The sequence below is a fragment of the Cyprinodon tularosa genome, unplaced genomic scaffold (assembly GCF_016077235.1).
Source record: "Cyprinodon tularosa strain WSP-4 unplaced genomic scaffold, ASM1607723v1 ctg74, whole genome shotgun sequence".
Classification (NCBI taxonomy): Eukaryota; Metazoa; Chordata; class Actinopteri; order Cyprinodontiformes; family Cyprinodontidae; genus Cyprinodon; species Cyprinodon tularosa.
In genome coordinates, this window is record NW_024039496.1 from 1290404 (window position 1) to 1312745 (window position 22342).

Genomic DNA, 22342 nt, shown 5'->3' on the forward strand with positions numbered 1-22342 from the left:
TTAGACCAGAAGTGTTTGGGTTCTTCCATGTTTTTCCGCACCTGCTTTTCATTTACACAGACAAAACCACAAACACATATCTAAAACTAAATAATTTTTTGTTTATTTAACCTTTATCCAGGGGGGAAAAATCCAATTGAGTTTAAAAACCTCTTTTTCAAGGGTGTACTGGCCAAGAGGCAGCAAAGTTATATAAGAAACAGAAATACATTAAATTAAATGACAGGTACATAAAAAGTAAGACAATTGCAGATCATTTCATTGAGGCTCCTTCAAATTCTTTCACATTCAACTTTTATCATTAAAAAACCAAAGAAAAGGTTGTTTTGTTGTTGTTTTTTTGTAAGCTACATTTTGTATTCCATAGCCTTTTTACTTTGGTGCTGATAGTTGAACATCCTGTTACCAAAAAAAATATATATATATATTCTTATTTATAAATGGTAATTTTATTTTAAAAGTCACGTTTAAGACAATATTTCACAGTTTAAGTCACTTTAAATGGTAAAAATATATCTGCGTGTCCCCTTTAAGACATTTATTTCGCATCCCCTCCCTGCAGTGCGCACTGACTGTGGGAAGTTTTGCCCCCTCCCACTTGTTGCTAAATAGGAGCTCTCTGGGGAAAACTCAAGTTTTTATCTTTGACTGCTGTCGCTATGCGAGGAAATCGGCTTCCTTCCTTCTTTTTCCTTATCCTTGTCATTTTCAGAGGTAAAATCTGTTGCAGTGTGTAATTTCCGCTGGTTTAATCAAATCTAACTTTGCACAGTTTAGTAGACTAACCTATTCGAGCAGCAGCGTTGTTTTAGACTTAATCTGTCAACAATAGGCCTATATCCTGAAATAAATAGATCTAGGAGCTGACAATTTAAACACGTGGAAAAAAATCCTGAAGTCTGATAAAATGCTGGTACAACCCTGATGCATCTGCTGTAAGCATTCAGGCAAGAATTTAAATCAAACACTGAAGTTTCCCTCTGTCATAAGGTAAAACGGTAGTCATTTTTGATTAATTACTCATTTATTTAAAGATTTTTAAATTAAAATATGAACTAATTAAGAATGAATTCCATCCTGGCCTTAATTTTAAATATTAATTGTAATATATGATTTTTAGTTTTGGTAGCTCATTGTTGTGTTGTTCTCCATGATGGGGGCCATTCATGTCAATTACAGGTGTTTTAAAATCAAGAACTGAAAATCTTTAGTCAACAACATAAGGTGCACTAAGTTATAACGTGACAGATTGTTTTTCTTTAGTTCAATAACCCACTAAAGAAAGTGCAACTCTTGTTACATTAATTACCCAGGTTAGAGTTGTATTTGTTGCTGTTATGATTATCTTACATTTTCAAAAAAAAAAAAAAAAAATAGCATGTGTTGTGTGACTAATACAGAAAGTTAAGTGGAAAAACAAACTGTTGAAAAAGAAGCATCAGCAACAGGAATGCATCCAAGCTTTGGTGGAAACAATAGAAACTACAGCACTTTCCGTAATATGGAGATTCACAATTCATGGGTTCCGCATTCATTCTCTGTGGACCAGGGGTCTGCAACCCATGGCAGCAGGTAGCTCTATGGACCCTCTACAATGGCTCTTAATATTGGCCAGAAATAATCAAGAAACCGACTAATGGTTTTGAATAAATAGCATTAGTTGAAGCTTTAGTGTTTTTTTCTAAAGAATATTTTAACTGAATTTTCTCATTATAGTGATTTTAAAGAAGGAGACATATGTTTTTAGTACTATATTTCTTGTTATTAGTTTGGAAACTGTGTGTTAATGCTTTTAAATAATATCCAGTAAAAAAATAATCCATTCATCATCTTTATCCTTATTTTAACCCTTTAAAACACAAACCATTATATTATTGACACATTTTTAAACTGTTCATCATTCTGACAAGAAAAAAAAAACTCCACCAATTTGGAATAATCTAAATTAGATTATTTAGTTATGTCATTTATGATACATTAGAAATTTCTGTACAGTGCATTGTTTATTCACTGTGAGTTTCTGATTGCGTAAACCAGGGTTACTGTTCATTTTTTTTGTTTTGTTTTTTAAATATCAAACTAAATATGTAGAGGTCTTAAAAAATATGATACACTTGGTGTTAAAGGGTTAAACAAAAAACTGTTTGTTGCTTCATAAAATGGCATAAGAAGTTCCTACAACCAATATAATAAGTACTGTTTTATTTGAAGGCCATGTAATATTTGCGGATCTTAATGAAATTAAATTAGCTGCACTCTAAGAATGGATTGGTTGGAAAAACAACTAGTTGGTTAAACTAATTTTGGTTAGATTAAGCAATATATTGGTCTGAAAATGACATAGCCATTGGTTTTTGATTAACCAATTTAACCAAACAACCAACATAAATGGTAACTGATGGTTTACTACTCTAAATGCTTGGCCGTAGTGAAGAGTAGTGTATATTAGTTATGTACATAGAGAACAATTACAATGATGTGCACACGCACAACATGCTAATCTTGGCATTAATCTTGTTTGTAACATTAGGATTAACTATTAGTAAGTCCCAAAACTCATTAGCGGTGACAGTGGTGTTTAATGAATGAGTTTCCCCTGCAATCATAGGGTTAGTGGTTCAAACACTGGTCCTGGCTTTCAATGTTGTTACACTATTAACCAATATTTTGGTCAAGGTGAAAATTTTGTATTTTTTTGCCTTTTTACCAATATATATTTCTTTAAAAAAATCCCAATTAGATTGGTTGTTTTAACCAAATAATTAGTTGGACACATGATAGGTAGATAGATAAAATCCAACCAACCAATCTTTTGTTTGTATTGACCAATCTGCTTTTAAGGTGTGAGCTTGGCGTAAAATAGCTCTTTGGATTTGAAAGGTTGCAGACCCTTGGTCTAGAGCTACAGACAGACATATCCTAGCCTGGAATTAGTTTAGCTACTCCCAAACCAGTCCCAGTTCTGAACAAAAGTATTTTTTCCATCTTATTTATGAATTGAACACAGAGGCAGAGATTCAGCATCCCACCCATGAAGGTTCCACGGTTTGTGGTGATTGGAGGACCCAAAAGTCATTGCAGTCATTATTTTTCAACAATACTTTATGCTTTAACTGTTTAAAGGAGAGAAAGATAAATACACCAAAGCCAGCAATACAGATGACCTAAAGAAGGCCACTACTAAAATGCCTGGGCCTTAAAATCTCCACAATGCCACTGGCTGATCACCTTCATACCGTGTTGTATTGATAAAGTTATTCTTGACCCAAAAACATAATAATCTTGACGGCATGTTTAGTGCATATATACATTTTAATAAGTAAACATTTTTACTTTTAAAAATAAACATTCTTTATTGCTCTAATAGGATTTCTATATCTTAATTTGTTGCTAAAACAACAAATAAGCAAATGTTTCAAATCACTTGCATCCTAATATAACATAGTCTTAATTCCAGTTTATAATACTGCTCTTACCCCTGTTTCATGATTACTAACCTCATTTTTATTGGTTGGTTCATGTCTAGTTTTAGCTTTTATCTTCATGTCATTTTCTATTGTAATGTACCTCACATTGGTTCTGTGTGGTGTTTAATTCGCCAGATTGAAATGGAACTTTCTTTTGTAAAAGTCTTCCACAACCGCTATGCATAACTCATACTAGATTGTTTAGTTGTATACAGAATTTCTTATCAGAAAACAGCTGCTTTATGTTCCCTTCTTAGGGGCGTCTGGATTAAAGATCCGGAACAAGCTTCTGGGTAAATGCCTGCAGGTGCCAGAAGGAAAAAAAGAAGGTCAAGTAACACTGGGAGAGTGCAACACATATTCAACTGTACAAGAATGGCACTGGCTACCAGGGGGCAAAGCTCTCCTCAACCAACACACCAGAGAATGTCTGACCGCACCGAGGGAGGAGTATGAAGGTGTTGTTCTGCAGTCCTGCATTTTCAAAGATGGAGCTTTGGCAGACGATGTAGAAAGAGAGGCGAGTGGTCAGGCATGGACCTGCTCAAAGAAAGGCCATATTACTCTGATAGAGAATAGGCTTCACTTAAGTGCAACAAAAGATTCCTCTTTAGTTTTTCTGTCGAGGGAACATAAGCAGGTAGTCCCAGTCTCTCTTATAATACTTGTGGCTAAGTTTTAGTTGGTTTTATTTTATCTCATGATACCTTCTGTTTTGCAAAGCAGGGCAGCAAGTGGCGCGCTCTTGATAACCAGACGCTGTGTAACAGGAGAGACCATAAAGAAAACCAATCTCATCATTTGAAGGAAGAAAAAACTGAGATTTCTCAAACCCTGTCATCTGAAAGACCCATGCATGAGAAACCATGTAAGAACTAAACAGATTCTTACTCCTAAATCTGTTTGCTACATTCATTTGTGAATTGCATTGAAAACAGTGTGATGAAGATTGCTGGTCTACCACCAAACAGGCTTAAATGGAAGGTGGTCAGACTTCAAATGTCCAGCTGTCCTCTTTTTAATCCTTTTTTGTAGTTGCCGTAACTTAGTTTACTAAAATGTACCCAGGTAATTAATATAATGAGCTTGCTTTATTCCTGTAGTTGGTAATAGTGTGGGGTAGGGTTGTCACGATACTAAACTTTTCAACTCGATACCGATACTAAGGAAAATATTCGATACTCGATACCATTTTCGATACCACAAGGATAAAAACAAAGACTCCAAAATTCTACAGAAATATTTTCATTAATAAATAAAATACAATAAATAGATACAATAAAGGTTGTATGCTGTGCACAATATTAAGCAAGCTTGATAAAAAACGTATAAAATTAAAATTAAGTGTTCCTTCCTTGGCTATGCTTTGCACACATAGCAATAACGCTAGCCAAACCGGTTAAGAAACAAAAATAATTCTCAGCAGCTGCACCTCTTAAAAAAAAAAAAAGGTCTGAAACTGAAAAGTGCACAGAATTATTCAATCACACGGTGTTCTGAAAGTGCATTGTCCTCTATTCTGCACTTTAGATGAATGACTGCTTAGGTGCCACTGGTGGTAGCACTGTATCGATACTTTTAAAAACGAGTATTGTATCCGGATACAACATTTCAGTATCTTTTTTGAGTATCGATACTTTTGACAACCCTAGTGTGGGGATATAAAATAGGTTCACCTATTTTTTTATGTTTAAAGGAATCCCTGTTTTCATAGTGCTGTAAACACAACTTAAAGCAAAATCAATACTAGACTGCTGCAAGTGCTAATGTATCTAAATCAGCCACCAAAACCTTTTAGAGTATTGCTCATGAGAAGCTTTTATTTTACTGATGCTTTTCAATGTGGCAAATTAGTTGCAAAAGCTAATGAAAGAAATGTATGTAGACCATTTCTTCTAAAAACAAATGATCCAGCCATTATCCCCCTATGATGAGACCACCAGTGGTTTTTCTGATTGACTGAAACATGATCCGCTCTTAACTCTTGTGCTTTAGCTCAGAATTTGTGTTTTCAACCATAAGAACAATGTGCAGAACTACAATATGTACTCAGCAAAACTTGATAGCATTTGAAAATCACTAAATTTTAAGAATGTATGTTTGCTTTCTAATTAATCCCCCAAAAAAGGGTTTAATCATTTATTTTCAATACAGGCTTCTTAATAACTTGGGTCTTCTTTTTTTTCCCTCGTGTTCAGTTCCAGGTATAATGGGCTTTAACGGGACAGAAGCTTATTCTGTAAAGAATGGGATAATCCCTTATCCCTTTGGCACCAAATCTCCAGCAGATCCCACCATGGTTTTTTACACTATGGATTATGGTAAATTCAGCAAACTGTAATTCACAAAAGGGTTGAACTTGTTACTAATACTCTGTTGTAAGTCAGGTTGCAATTATTTACTTCCTAATTTACTGTAATTGCTTTACACAACCACTAGGAGGAGGTAATTCTTTAATAATGGTGAGCAAATGTTTCTGTGAATGTGGTACAGCACTTGTGAAGACTCAGTTACAGACTCAGATATGATTTATTTAAACAAAAATATAAAATATAGCGCAAGAAATAAAACATTAAACTGGTCAGCTTACATATCTATACTGTATGTGCAGGAATGGGATGGAAGATAACCATGCTGGTGTTGAGCTCTTTGGCTCTTGTCCTAGGAACTGCAATTTTCATCCTCAGTGTGTATTCCAACAGGTGAGGATTGCAATACACAAACACTGAAAATGTAATCAATTTTTTAAGTGAAGATAACAACCATATCCTCAATTCCCTATTAAACCCACCGTCTTCACTTTTGAACAGCAAAACAGAATGCCTAATTCTAGAGTTACATGTAATTCCTCACAATAGCTCTTAATACCTGTCTTTAAAAAAAATCAAAACAGTTATTATATATTAGCATTAAATGTCTATATAAAGTCTGTAGTGTCTATTTTAGCAGTTTCTCCATCTTTGTTGATCTTCAACAGAACTATCCAACCAAATCTTTCAACAAACCATTTACATAAACAGATATCAGAACCACAGTGCTAAAGGAAATGTGGTGCAATGTAATTTCCATAGAAAAAGAAATCAGGCTGAAATTTAATTACATGTCAAAAATCCCCATTTTATAATGATCTGTATCTAAGATTTATCCCATAACCTGCAAGGCTTTGTGGAATGATTGATAGCTATTAAACTTTTTCAGTATTTCCTGGCCTCAATGCCACAACCTTAAATGAACCATGTTGGGATTTTAGGTAATATAGCATCACAAGGCTATACATATGAGTTAAAAATTAGGCACACTTTAATTTAGTGTATAAATAAAAAGTTGAAAAAATGAGTATATATTCAGTCTTCCCTGAATCTGTACTTTATAAAACCACTTTTCTCTGCAGTTACAGCTCAGAGTGTTTTGGGATATGTATCTATCATCTTTGTATTCTTCTTGGCAGAATAGCTTAATCTTAATCAGATGCAGTAAAGAGCTTCTATGAGTATAAATTTTGTAAATCCTGCATAGCTGCAAGATTTATTTTGCTCTGAGCCTTTTTACATATTACATAAAGGTCTGGCTGTGTGCCTGCTCTAAGGAAAGTCCTTGGATATTTTGCACCCCTTCTCTATTTTTTTATTGCTCTGTTTTTATCCCTTTGCCTGTGTATAAACTCTAACCCCACTGTCTAGCTAGATAGAAGAACTCCCACTGTAGCGTGCTGCTATTACCATGATTCATGGGGAGCAGGATGTCTTCAGGAGATTTGTATTCTGTCACACGAAGGGTCTGATATGGTTTCTGTGTTATAGCTGATAGCGATTTGCTTGTGCAATTCAGCAGACAGTGGTTGCAAACTGTTTTTTTTTTTTTTTTGAGGTGATTTTGCATAACCCAGCGACCTGGTCTCGGATAAGCGGAAGATCCAGAAACTCCTAACATTGTGTTCTGATATACACTCTAGTACCTACCATGCTTGTGATAGTATGTATTCTTTTGCAATAATATGGAAATAACAAAACACATTAATATCCATGTACTTTGCATCTGTTTTGTGGGAAAAAAATGCGAAATAGTTGAAAGGGTATTTTTAGTTTTGCACGAACTTTTAACTACGAACAAAAAATAAACTGATTTGCAATGCTTAAATACAAAGGGATAAATGGTTTGTTTGCAAATAACGGTAAGGATGTAGATATGAAATGCTAACGGACAGTTCCCAGAGCCCTGTAGTCTCCGGAGCTGTAATTTGGTTCCAAAGTTTGCAGGAAGGATTGTAAAAACTCAAAAAGGCTTTAACGTCCATGTATATGACTGAAAAATGTCTTTATTTTTATTGCAAAGTAGTGTCTTGAGTTGAAAAAGAAAGCCAGTTAAAGCATGAAGGTATAGCCATTAGGATTATTTTTATTGATGCTATGTGAGCCTGTTGAGTCCTAATAATACCTGCCTGTTACGTGTCAAAATGAATGTTTTCCCTAGTAGTTTATCTAACTAAGACAGTTCTTCTGTCAGAATATGCAGTTATCATATTCATTATGTACAAAACAAAGATTTGGAAATGAAATGGGGGCACAGACAGACCTTTCTTAACAGTGAGTTATCTGTGCTTTTATCGGGGACATTCTGTAATTGTTATGCCATGGATGTGTCCTCATTTACAAACATGTATGATGTAATAATGTGATGATGTGGCATACCGGAGTTTTATAAAATGTGAACTGTGAAGCAATACTCTGATCTGAGTAATATTACAATTTCTATCAAAATCTGTTGTCATGTCTAATGGTTACTTAATACATACACATTATGGAGTGTTATTGAAAGAGTTTGTCCCGAGTGATCTGTTCTCAGGAAAGAATCGGGGAGAGAAAGCTTTATGCAGCTTTCCTTTACATAGTTTAAAAAATTATGTTTGCTTAGCTTGCTTACTTCTTTCTCCTATCTTTTTACTTTTGTTTCTTTATGTTGTGTCAGGAGGAAGAAAGTGGTTTGTGTCTTGAAATCATACACTCCAAGGTCAGAGACGAGTGTTCCAGGATCGCCTATAATCAGTGAAAGAGCCACCCTGACAGAACATGCCATGCACTTTCCACACTCTTCGCCCGCCTTACATCGAGGAGAGATCTTGATTGAGTGGAAGGACGGCACGGTCACTCCGCTGTATGAGGCCTGAGAGCTTTCACTGCTGATTCACACCTGCTATGAATGTGGTCATTTTTGTTAGAGTGAACTTGTGCAGGAGTATGTTTATCCTTTGATACTGTTCTTCATATGACACTAACAGGCACAACAGTCAAATCTATGTTAGCAAACTGTTAACAGTGTTCAGTAGATTGTAGATATGTATTGAAAACATTACGTCTTTAAAGCCTGCTGACACCTTTATCTTTTTTCGTAAAATTTAAACAATGGATAAAATGTGTAGACTGTGAAAGAAGGTTGTCATAAACTGCTGTTTAACAACACAGCACCAAATTGCAATTTAAATTTTGTGTGTTGTTTAACTGCCTGTTTTAGTTTTCTTATGTTGTCAAATGTTCGTTTTTTTTGGAAAGATTTTTGTTATTGGTTCTAACTGAATTATAAATTTAACACAGGTACAAGATTCTGGTAAAGAATCCAGAGGGGCTCCTTTCTCTATTTTTTGTAAAAGGGTAAACATTCTGGATCCAAAGCAACTCTAAAATAACAGTGAGTAAAATGCTGCCCCGAAGAAATCAATTAAAAGTCAAAAACATAAAATACCGTAGTTTTTCTTTCAAGGTTGAATGGTTTTTTCCTGTTACATTCAGGTAAAATGGTCCGTAATTTTCACATGAAATGTATTTCTTATGTGGTCTAGTTAATAAATTAAATCATAACTGTTATTTTGCATTGTAAGAATACTGTTTGGCTACTGTAAAAGTTAACCATGCTTCAATATACCAAATTTGAAGTACATTTCAAATTATTATATAATTAAAAATATGTTATGGCTCATGATCAAACAAATTTTTATTATAGTTTTGTTAAATTTTAGTTTAAGTGTTTCAAACAGTTATTTATAATGAAAACTAATGAGATAATTTGCTTTCATAAAAAAATGAGACCCAACTCTCCTGGTGATGTGGCATGGAGTCATTCCATAATAGCTGTTCTGAGGTGTTACAGAAACCAACTTTCAGGTGCCTTTAGCTCATCTGCATCATTGGCTCTATTGTTTCTCATCCTCCTCTAGAGAATCTAAATAATCTGTGGAGTTTTGGCCAGTTCAGTTTGCTAACCAATTAAACGCAGTGCTACTATAGTCATCAATGGTTTAGGTACCACTATAGTACCTGAAAAGATATAAAACCAGCATCTCTGCAAAGCTTGTCAGTGAACAAAGCATGAAGCTCTCTGAATTATCTCTATGGATGGTTTCTCTGAGTTTTGACTTGATAAAACCCAGGTGGAAGAACGCCACTAGAATACATGGCTTCTCATTTCATCCGCAGTAGGAAGGTGGTATGGATTTTGGACTGTTACATGTTTCCTTCAAACTCCGTGAACTTGATTTTTAAATTAAATGACTAAGTTACTTTCATCTGATGAGAGTACTTTCTTTCTCTGAGTAACAGTTGCATTTTGTTTCCAGTTAGTAAAGTTGACACTATTAACACTGTCTTTGGTCCAGGAGTTTATTCACACAAGGTAAACTAAGGTTTTAGCTATTGAAACACTTCCTAAAGCTGCAGGACACACTTTCTGAATCCCCCAAACATTTACATAGGCTTTGCCTCACAATCCTTTTAAGGCTGGGGTCATCTCCTCATTGGAAATATTTCCTATTGTTCTTCTTTAACTCTGGTAATATAGCTTTTTTAAATGAATATAATTATATATTCCAATGAGGCACAGTTCTAAGATTAAAAGTGCCATTTCAATATAACAACCTTTAGGCATTCCTTGTAAGCATATTATGTAATATTACCTATCTGCTACACATCTGTGAAGTGCTCCTTTGGGTCTTGTAGAGTCTTGTGCTGTATTCTTAATTTCTAATATGATTTTTTTGGTTTTCTTTAGGTATTAAAATGGGCAAAACCCCCACTTTGAATAAATAAAACATTTTCTGCATAACTCATCTTTATATTATTCAATTTATTTCAAGATACTTAAATAACTTTTCTCACTGAAATTCAAATTATTTTAGATGAACCCTTATGCAATATACTATCAAAGGATTTTGATATTTAAGACATTTGAGCAAAAGCATCTCAAAAGATACAGACATCACAGATATTAACATAATGAGAACTATCTTAGATTTGTAGTTTCTGTGGTTCCTCTGAGCACAAATAATGTCCCAGTAGGTGGTCTTTTTTTATATAAAACCAAAAAACGCTTCTGTTTGGGATCTGTAGGTTGGTTTGAGCAATGAGTTGCGTGTACATGTTTGGTCCGGACATTAAAGAGTGTTACGGGGAATACCAAGCACTTGTATTTGGAAGCGGCATAATTGTTTTTTATGAGTTTTTCTTCTATTTCCACCTTAGTGAAAGTAACATTATGTCAAAAGATTATAGCCATTTAATATTTTAAAGTTTGCCGAAGAAATATTGACAAAGAATCCCACACCCCTGTAAACCATAGTCGCGTACCGAGATAAAAAAAAAATGTAAATTACAAGATTTTAAAAAATATTTTTACTTTTGTTTTAATATAAACATCTTATGCATTTCTGTTTGAACAGTCTGGAAGCTGAGCGTTAGCCAGTCTTCTCTCTTTTGTCTCTATTATTTGTTATGAAGCTGCCACCTTTGTAACAACAAAAGGTTCATGTTCGCAGGCAGGGCAGAACAGGGTGTGGATCGCACCTGTATGAATAAGGGGTGTGTTAAAGCCGACCCAGCGTTCAGAACATGTAACAATTCACAAAACGGGTTCCTTTAAGGAAACCTTCCAAAGCTTTTTACACAGGCGAAGGACTAAAGAGGACTGCTGTCACTAAAGGTTTTACTATTTTATACCACATTAAAAGTCAGCATTAGGTGTTGCATATTTACTATAGCTAACTGGGCAGAGGATCTCAAAGCTTTACCCCATCCAAAAACTTTAGAATGATTTATAATTCAAAAGTTGTGGTCACATGTAATATGACAGAGACAGCTTTTAAGTGTGAACACAGATAGACAAACACTATGCTGTATATGACATTCGATTCAATGTCAATATTTTGTCTTCTTGAGTACACTCCTAAAATCAAGCAGAGTAAGGCTGGTTCATCTGGAATGAAATCCAGATGCCCTGCAGGATATTGCAATTATTGCAGGATATTGATTATGCAATTGTACATTGCATAAGGCTCTTACATGATCTCATTCTTTTTAGAAACATATCAGTCAGGATGGCAGCACAAAAACGTCTAAGGCATTTTAAACATAGATACTACTTTGTAATCAGAACTTCAGTTACTGGAGAACAGAGGATGGCAGTGACAATATAAATACTTGATGTTCGAGGTGTGACGTTTTCGCGACATGTATGGAAGGCAAAACTAACACTGATGACGAAGATGCTCAGCCGCTGATAAAATTAAACTGTAGGGACATGATTCCATTAGGTATATATGGTATAAAAAAAAGTCTGTAGATCACTAAAGGATTGACATCAGTTAAACATAATGTTGGTGAAATAATGACAGTTCTAAATGTCTATAAGTTTTAACCAAAAACCCTTGGCTAGAAATCTGAAATTGAAATCAGGTAAATCATTATCACTACAGTGAGTCCAAACAACCTCACATAACTAAAGAAATGAATTAATTAGAGAATAACTTACTTATTTTTGGAATAGCCTAACTAGAATCCATATGGGCTCCGCTGTAGAAATGTCATCGCTAAGTAAAAGAGCTGGAGAAATTCTACAAAGCAGAAGGGAGAACTAGTGATAAGATGGGATTTGTTCTGCAGCAAGACTTCCACCACCGAGGGGTGAATCTGTGATCTTTACAGTTACTGAACTCTCATTCAATCATATCTTTTACATTGTTTATTAGGTATTTTTTAGATTGTCTCTATAATTATTTGTTAGTGAGTGATACTGTATGAGAAAAAAAAATATTTTTATACATTATTTCCCTCTTGACAACACAAAAAATCTACCCAGTAGTCTAAACTTTTGAGAACAACTGAGCATATGCCTGTAAAAAACAGAAATAAAAAAAATAAAAAAATAAACAACCTTTGCATATTGGACCAAATACTCAGAAAAATTGCCTTAAGTAAAAGGGAGGGGAGGACAAAAGAAAGGAACAAACAACCAAAAACAGATGTGTTTTATGGATTAAATGTTTATAGTTGTCCTCTTGTTTTCTTCCTTAGTATCACCCTTTATTTTTTAGGATCCAGAATATTGTTAACATTTTTTTTAAGTACATACCGATAATACCTAAAAAAAATAAAATAAAAAACACTCCTACTCGTTGTCTTCTTTTTAATCTAGTACTAGGCCATAGGGGCAGTAGTCTCAGCAAAGATTTCCAGACTTCCCTCTCCCCAGACACCTTCTCCAGCACAGCTGGACGATGCCTGAGGTGCTTCCATGCCAGATGAGAGACACAGTCCCTCCATCGTGTCCTTGGTTGTCCCCTGGGCCTCCTCCTGATGGGTTGTGCCTAAAACAAATCTCAAGGGAGGTGTTCTGAGTGTAACTAATAAAGAAGTCCGAGCCACCTCAGCTGACTCCTCCTAATTGGGAGCAGGAGCAACTCTACTCCAAGCCTCTCACAAATGACCGAGCTCTTCATCCTATCTCTAAGGGAGCATCCAGCTACGCTGCAGAGCAAGCTTATTTCAGCCACTTATATTCAGGATCTAGTTATTTTTTGGTTATGATCCAGATTTCATGAGCACAGGCTAGGGTAGGAATGTAGATCCACTAGTGAATCAAAAGCTTTGCTTTAACCTTTGATCAGCTTTCTCTTTAACACAATAGACTGGTGCATTATCTGCAATAGCTGTACCGACCAGTCTGTCAATCCCCCACTCCATTCTCACCTAATCAGCCAATTAGGATGTGATCAACCAGATACTTGAACTCCCCCGCTTTAGGAAGGAACTCTCCTCCGTGCTGAAAGAGACAAGCCACCTTTTTCCGTTTGAGAGCCCATGGTTTTAGAGGAGTTGAGCTTCATCCTGGCTGCTTCACTGCAGCCACATCATCTTCAACTACTGGGATGCAATCCACTGGTCTCCAAATCCGACTTTGGCCCTTGCACTGCTTAGGATTCCTTTCTATAAAGCTAATGAACACCGGAGAAAGAAAGCAACCTCTCACAGTAAATATTGTGGCTGTAACCCCGAGAAGAGTTTAGATAGAACCTTAAATCATGTTTAAGGGATCAAGGCAACAACATTACCCAAAATTAATAACATTGATGTTATTCTACAGTACATAAATTTACCAGCAATATTACGTTATAAGTGTTTGATAACACATGTCAAATTCCCTGCTGGTTGTTCAAATTTCCCCAAGGATATCTAAATTGTTTAAGTAGCTATCATTTGGTTTGGATTATCTTGGATTTCTGAACCCAAATATTTGGAAATCACACATGGCCTGCACATGGAGCGAACTCTTCCCTCAAGTGTTTCCGGCTATTTGTTACAAAACATGCCATTAGCATGCCGGTCTTTCCTTATAGCTATCTGAGAAACATTTTATTGCTCTATTAAAACAAAGAACAAAATCTGGTGGAGCTAGCCTGTCATCACTTTTAGTTGTCTGTCCTACCTGTTTCCTACACTTCCATTAATCCACAGTATGTGATTTATGGAAGTGTACAAATAATTGTTAGATGCAATGTTTTTTGTTGCCACTTGTTTATCAAGGTGGACCAAAACTGTCTTGGTAAAGTGATTAGTGACTTGAGATGACATGTTTTGGAAATTAAAACCCCCTTTTTTTCACAAGTCGCTCCAAGGTGGCATGTTCTGTACTGTTTAGCTGAAAAAGTCAAAATGTTCATACTAGGACATGAAAAAAACAAACAAAAACTTGCCTACTCATGCTTACATAAGTGCACACCCTCCTGTGGTTGTTTTCTTAAGACAAGTTTTGATGTTTGAAACTATAAAAAAAAAGTTAATCCCTCTATTGTCCCACATTTTATTGTTGTATTGTCCCTCTTGTATTTATTACAGTATTCACATTTTCTTCTATAGAAGTCTATCTGCACATCTCACTTTGGTAGTATTTGCCATTTGTACCTTTATTATGATTATGAAAGGCAGGTAAGACTATAGATTTTCTGTCTTTGGTAGCATATCTGTGAAGATTCTCCCTCACCCAGGTCACGGTCTAGCTTGAAAGGTTCAGTTTAGGCAACTGGGGGTGAAGTTTTCTAGAAGATGTCTCACTTTTAATCCAAGAGGATCTAAGAGTTCTAATAACTAGTGGTGGGGAGCAGTAAGATGAATAAACTGTAGGTGTGACTATTACCCCGTTTACACTACCCTTAAAAAACTGAGCCGAGACCGGTCCGAGCTCAGTAACTGAGATAACTTGTTGTGTGTGAACGGAAACAACCTGAACTGAACCGAGATAGACATAACCGGACCGCGCTAACTGCAGACCAGTTCCCGAGGTGGGTTCGGCTCGGTTTTTTCCTGGCTCGGTTCTCTGATAACAAGAGCGCATGAGCACAACGCTTCATCGCCGACTGGCTGAACATGCCGATTCACACTCCATTCCAGAAAGTCGGCTTCCCAAAAGCCGACTTTCTCAAGTACATCCGCGCAAGGTTGCCGTCTTCGCCTGACCCACCGCAAACACGGAAGTACAGCAATAATAATCAAGCATAACTTTCTGAATGTGACGGGCGCCGCCATTTTGATTTGCTTGATTCCCTCCTCCTTCGTCTTCTTCTTCTTGGGTTTTACGGCGGTTGACAAACAGCGTTTGGTGCATTACCGCCACCAGCTGCTTGAGTCCCTCCTTCAATCCTAGCAGTAATACAGCACATCGTCACTAGGAGGCGAGGAGTCAAGGAGTCGAGATAACGGAGATAAGTGTGACGTGTGAACGGTCGTCAAAACTGAGCTTGGCCTGGTTACCGATCCAAGCTCGGACCGGTCTCGGCCTGGATCGGTTTTTCAAGGGTAGTGTAAATGGGGCAAAAGAATGTAGGGGAACAAAAGGTGGCTTTGATCCGACCGGATAGGCCGCAGAGGTCACCTGAGGGGTGCTAAAGGTCGTTAAGGAGTTCTGATGGGTTGTTAACTTCCTCTTCAAAGTGGTTTTGGTCACATGCCTCATTGGAGTGTTACTCAGGTGGGGGCAGGTGATAGATGAATCTTTTAGGTATTGTTCCTAAAAGTGCTTTGTAAGTAGGTGAAAGGTTATGTCTAAGACCACCTCCTCTGTTGAGAGATGGTTTTTCCAGGTTAACAAAGATGGCTTCCTTAATCCCTTGCTCAAACCATCTTTCTTCCTTGGCCAGAATATGGATGTTGTTGTCCTCAAAAGAAAGTGTTTTATTTAATTATTGCCATTTTTGCCAGGCCCCTCTGAAAATCAGTTTTTAAAAATTGTTTTTATGGCACTAGTGTCTCATTTTTATGGATACTAGGCTGACAGGAAAGGCAGAGAGGGGGAGAGACATGCGGCAAAGAACCAAAAGTCGGATTCAAATCCAGGTCGGCTGCGTCGAGGATTAAGGCCACCATACATGGTGCGTGTGAGCTAACCACTGTGCCAGCAAAGCATGCCCTGAAAATCAGTTTAAACACTCAAGGGTTTTTCGTCATATTTAACTAAAAAGTGCATAAATTTGATCCGCTTTAACTTGTAAATATCAGTGAATCAAATGAACCCCAGACCCTGATGCCTCCACCAACATCTCCGCTTTAGGGTGGGGCTCTTTTGCTAAAATACAGACATGTGGATATACTTTACATACTATTTGGAAAATTTGAATAAAAAACATAAACAATTCAGCAAATATTTAACAAAGTCAGATGGTATTTTATCCAGACTTGTGTGTTTTCTTTGTAAGAATAAGCTTGTCTTACACCCATACTCGAGTCAAATGAAAAAAAAAATAATAAAAAAAATGGAGATTGACATCAGACGAAGGACATAACCAATACCTGACAGAAATTCGTCAGCACTATTGTCTCTTTTTAATTCCTTAAAAGAAAATGTAAAAAATATATATATTTTTTTTCGGTGATCTTGTCATGATGGGTTTTAGGTTCCTAGCCCACATGCAGAACACACAGAGTCAGGAGGAAAGTTAGACTGTTTATTGATGAACACGAGGTTCAGACAGGTGTTGGAAACAGGTTCGGGGCTGGTGACACAGGATCTTCTGTCCAGAGCTTCAGGCTGAGCGTCTGAGGGAGAGTGGTTCAGACCTTGAGTGGGTCTCCAAGTTCTCTCCAGAGAACTGGCAGGGAGATGCAGGCTGAGGTTCTTCAGGTTTGGCTTCTCAGAGCAGGCAGGCTTCCCAAACATGAGCTCCACCAGAGCTCCAGGTTTCAGTCAGGATCTTCCTAGAAGAACAGAGAGGACAAAAACTGATCAGGATCTGGTTCTAGTTTTCAGGGGAGTCAGAGATTCAGACAGACTGGTTGGCTCAGGTAGGCTACCATAACTTATTCAACACTCTGGCAATGAAGGGAAGCTCAGCCACTGCTTATAAAGCTGATCTCCTGATGACTGATGGATCTCAGGTGTGGTCCTCAGCTCAGCTCCAGGAGACCAAAGGGCGCCCTCTGCTGGAGGAAGGGGGACAGACCTCCAGATCCCAACAGTACCCCCCCCCCCTCAAGGGCAGATACCAGACGCTTCAGATCAGACCTAGGGAAACAAGGGAAACAAAGAAAAACAACCCACCAAAGGTGGGCGGAGGGGGCACCAGGCAAGGAAGGCAAGAAGAAGCAGAGTCCATAACAAAAAACAACCCACCCAGGGTGGGCGGAGGGGGAAAAAAAAACAAAAAAACTGAGTCCTAGAACAAAAAACAATCCACTTATGGTGGACGAAAACAATGAAAGTCTCAGAAACAGGTTCAAAGGGGGGCCGCCCACTGCGGCACAGGAGCAGATTCAGAGGGGACCGCCGACTGCGGTTCCGAAACAGGAACAGAGTAGACCGCCCACGACGACTCCGGTGCAGCCTCCGAGGTGTCCTGGGGCGCCCATCGTGGGCTCCTGGATGCTCGGAGCGGCCGCAGAGGGACTCCTGTAGGTTCGGCGGAGCGGGGACTGGTTGACTGACTGGAGGCATGGCAGGAGGAAGACCACGATTCAACGTGTCTATTAGTCCAATTGATATGAGGGTTGTGTCGCTCCAACCACTCATATCCCAGAACCAAGGGAGAACAGGCTGATGGGAAAACAAAAAAGGTTATGGTCTCTCGGTGACTACCAGAAACTTGAAGCTGAAGAGGCTGAGTCTTGTGGGTAACTTGGTGTAGACTCTTTCCATCAATGGCTGAGACTTTAAGAGGCTTCCTCAGAGGGATTGTCTCAATGTTCAGCTGTTGAACAAGATTTGAGTCAATAAGGTTTCTCTCACAACCAGAGTCTATGAAGGCTGACGGAGTGAGAGTCTGATCAGAACAGAGTTGCAGGTAACAGAAGATGAGGAGATTTTCTATTTAGTTGATGCTTCACCAGACTCCTCATAATTTCCGACGAGCCCCAAATCCTTTTCTTCGCTGGACAGGACGAAACGAAGTGTCCAGGTATTCCACAATAAATGCAAAGTTTCTTCTTAAACCTTCTTTTCCTCTCATCGGGTGTGAGCCTAGTGTGACCAATCTGCATAGGCTCCCCCTCAGGTGACTCTAAGGCTGGAGAAACAAAATGAGTTCTAGACACAGGATCAGATACAGGCTGGGCACGGCTCTCAGTTCTGAACTCCTCTTCAAGAGAAACAAAGGAAGAGACGTCCCTTCTCTTAGTCGTAGAAACAGGTAAAATATGACTCTTAATTTTTGGCTTGGATCTGGTTCGTGGACGGTTGTCTAAGCTAATAGACAACCTGATGAGTTCCTCCAGAGTTTCAGGTTCCTTGAGCGAGGCGAGTTCATCTTTAATGTTTTCATTTAAAGCCTTGAAATAAGCACTCTTAAGTGCACACTCATTCCAGCCTGAGGCTGCAGCTTTAACCCGGAAGTCAATGGAGAACTCAGCCATTGTTGAATCTCCCTGCTTCAAACTTAGCAGAGCTCGGGAATCGATTGTTTTGTTTGAGTCATGATTGAAAACTTGGGAAAACTCAGATATAAACTCAGAAAAAGTACATGAAAAGCTGGACTCAGAAGAGAACCTTGCCTCCGCCCATTCAAGGGTTTGTCCAGTAAGCTGAGAGAGAATGAAGGAAATTTTCTTCCTATCATTCGGAAAACTGCCGGGGGAGTGCTCAAAAAGCAAACGACACTGGAACAAAAATCCCTTACATTTGCTTGGGATACCTGAAAATTTCTCTGGGAGAGACGAACGGAATTCCGGAAGTGACGTGACTGGCTCTGGCTTCAGAGGCGGATCTGGTTCAGGAACAGGAAGTTGAACAGGCTCCGCTCTAGGAATAGCTTCTCTGTAAAAACCGGCAAAGTCCTGCAAAAACACATTAAATCGTGTGTGAAACTCACGAGCGAAGTTGTCCAGTCTCCCCATAAGTTGATTGTGAACATCACGGATGGCTCTTTCAAATCTTCTAGCCTGATCATCGTGGCTCTCACGAAGAGAGGTTTCAAGGCTCTGAATCAGAGTTTGTTGATCCTTCAGAATCTTCCAGAGTGGTTCCGCTGGGTTAGTCGGTTGGCCAGAGTGTTCTGTCATGATGGGTTTTAGGTTCCTAGCCCACATGCAGAACACACACAGAGTCATGAGGAAAGTTAGACTGTTTATTGATGAACACGAGGTTCAGACAGGTGTTGGAAACAGGTTTGGGGCTGGTGACACAGGATCTTCTGTCCAGAGCTTCAGGCTGAGCGTCTGAGGGAGAGTGGTTCAGACCTTGAGTGGGTCTCCAAGTTCTCTCCAGAGAACTGGCAGGGAGATGCAGGCTGAGGTTCTTCAGGTTTGGCTTCTCAGAGCAGGCAGGCTTCCCAAACATGAGCTCCACCAGAGCTCCAGGTTTCAGTCAGGATCTTCCTAGAAGAACAGAGAGGACAAAAACTGATCAGGATCTGGTTCTAGTTTTCAGGGGAGTCAGAGATTCAGACAGACTGGTTGGCTCAGGTAGGCTACCATAACTTATTCAACACTCTGGCAATGAAGGGAAGCTCAGCCACTGCTTATAAAGCTGATCTCCTGATGACTGATGGATCTCAGGTGTGGTCCTCAGCTCAGCTCCAGGAGACCAAGGGGCGCCCTCTGCTGGAGGAAGGGGGACAGACCTCCAGATCCCAACAGATCTTCTTTATTGTATATAGTAATCTGGATTCTTTTATGTAACCTTCTTCTAGTTAATCCCTTTGTACCACCACATACTTTTGGCTCTCTGTAACTTCTCTGCAAACTTCCTTAAACAAATGGATGGTTATGAGCAAATATGAGAAAAAAGCACCTTTGACAGCTGAAATTGATTTGGGGTTAACTGGATTAATTTTAATTAGGGGCAATAATAAACTTAAGATGACAGAAAGGGTAAAACAAATGTGAAAATATTTAGTGGTAATCTAAGTGCATGCTTACTTCCAAAAAGCAGGGGCTGACTTTTATTCAACATTTCCTCCTCCAACCTTTGAAGTAGGCTTTGCACAATTTGAGGAGCCAGTTTATCAAAGTTATATTCAGATTAAATTTCCTGCCTCAAGAGAGCTGGTATTTTCCCACATAAGCATCAGCTGGTTTTTCCTGTGAAAACATATTATATAACTCTGAAACCTGGCCAGGTGTAAACACTTTGATAAAAGTTTGGTGCAAGTGATCTTTGCTGAAGGATACATGGAGGCTTTGCAGGCATATAGCCTTGTAAGACCTAATATGCCTGATGGCTGAGATGCTGTTTTAAGGATTTTATATTGCTGAGAAATGAGAGGGTTCTGTTTTTGGGGTGGCATGCTTCTTTCTTTCCAGTTTTTGTTTTTTTCTTTTACAAGCTAACCTTTCATAAGTCAAAAGTAACAGCAGAGACATGCTGGCCTCGCCTATGTGAATAATATAAAGGTTAATTTCTTTGTTTTCCTTATAAAACACCCTGAACCTGCTGAAACAGGCCCAACTTTCTCCTGTGTTGCCAGCTAGTTGCAACTTGCTGACTTTCTTTTGTGAGAAAAGTGAAGTTATATGCCGAAAGCAGGCTGATTTCACTATATAGTGTGAAGAAATGAACACAAGTTAATGTTTACTGTTATAAGATATACATTTAGTATTGCTTGCAAAATGTATGTGGAAGAAATGAAAAAAAAAAAAAGATGAACGGTTTGCATCTTCAGCAGTGGAGATGGCTTCAGGATGAAGAAACCCTGTTTCGGGGTCATAGCAAGATTACATTTAGTCATCTTCTTCTAGTTGGAGAAAAGCTTGATATGGTCAAGATTCTTTCCAGGGAATGTGGAGTATATAAATCAGTGCCATTGGCATAAAACACAGGAAAAAAAGCAGTTAATGCTGAAGTAAAATTAAAAAATTTTCTTAGTTAAAATACAGTATATAAAAAAGTAAATACAAAAAACATCTACATTCCACCGACCACGTACCTGTAATTTTACCTTAGAGTACATTTATTATCAGTTTTTTTTTTCCAAAAAACTTTATTCTAATTAACACTAAATGAACTTAGGCCACACACAACAGATGATATTATTAGATGTAAAATAATAAGTGTAAGCCTTGAGACCTGCAAACCGAAAAATTATGCAATGATGAAGTAAATGCCAAAAATGGTTGCATTATTTTTCAGTGAATTAAAATAAAGTCCTTCAGACAAAATATACAAAAAGCTGTTGCCCTCACACTTTATATTTATGTCTTTGGTAGTTTCTGACTTTTTGATATCGCATCAAAGTTTTTGTCTTCTGTTATTGTCTAACAATTTTTTTCATTTACTTTACAGCTATGGATAATTTGTTTTCTCTCATTTTCATAATGACACTCAGAAAACTTGGTCTCTTGTTCCAGTTTTCTAACAACATCAAAGCCAAGAAAACGATTGTCATTATAAACTTAGACACAGTCACAAGACTCAAAGGGCCGGATCTATCAAAGGTTTGCGCGTATAAAAACGTGAGTTATTTCACTGCGCACGCTAAAAAATGTACAAACTGATCTATGAACAGCGTGCTAAAAGGATTTGATCTCTAAAACGTGCTAAATAGCGCGTTTAGTACTTTTTCTGCTATGAATATGCAATTTGGGGCGTTTACACGCAAAAGTGCGTCTTGTGGGAGGAGAACATGTAAATATATTAATTTAGCACTCGCAAAGTGATTTATCAAACCTGAAAGCAATTTTGCTAACGGTATCTGACTCTATATTTAACACGTTTCAAAAGAAGGTGCAAATGGTCTGTATGCGTAATTGCGCACACATGGCAGCGGTTATTGTCGCAAGAAGGAGACATCGAAATGAAGCAAGGAGACGCAGAGAACGCATTTTTTCACTCCGTGTGAATATTTTTGGAATGAACGAGGAAACGATCATCAAAACATGTTGTTTATCCAGCATTGCCATGTTGGAGCTGCAATTCCAGTGATTTGCTCCTCACAGAGCGTCAGCTGTACTTGTTCCTCAATGCTGGTCAGAGGCATCTCATCTACTGTGCCCCCTTCTCTTTTGTTCGCAGATGTTTCGTTATATGCCAGTTTTCTTTGGTTCGCCTTCTAATATCCTGGTATCCTCTTTTTACTTCATCCACTGTTCGCAAGGTTTCACCGACAGCGTTTACTTTATTACTGATTTGTTCAC

At 38.0% G+C, this 22342-nt stretch overlaps 1 protein-coding gene across 1 annotated transcript; it reads left to right on the plus strand.

Moving 5' to 3' along the window:
- The first annotated feature begins 562 nt into the window (after positions 1 to 562).
- On the plus strand, positions 563 to 8833 carry LOC119773054. Its single transcript, XM_038269872.1, has 6 exons — positions 563 to 714; positions 3725 to 4107; positions 4194 to 4335; positions 5666 to 5788; positions 6079 to 6169; positions 8433 to 8833. The coding sequence occupies exons 1-6, from the start codon at positions 660 to 662 to the stop codon at positions 8629 to 8631; spliced, it is 993 nt and encodes a 330-aa protein (XP_038125800.1). The 5' UTR covers positions 563 to 659; the 3' UTR covers positions 8632 to 8833.
- Positions 8834 to 22342: the final 13509 nt, after the last annotated feature.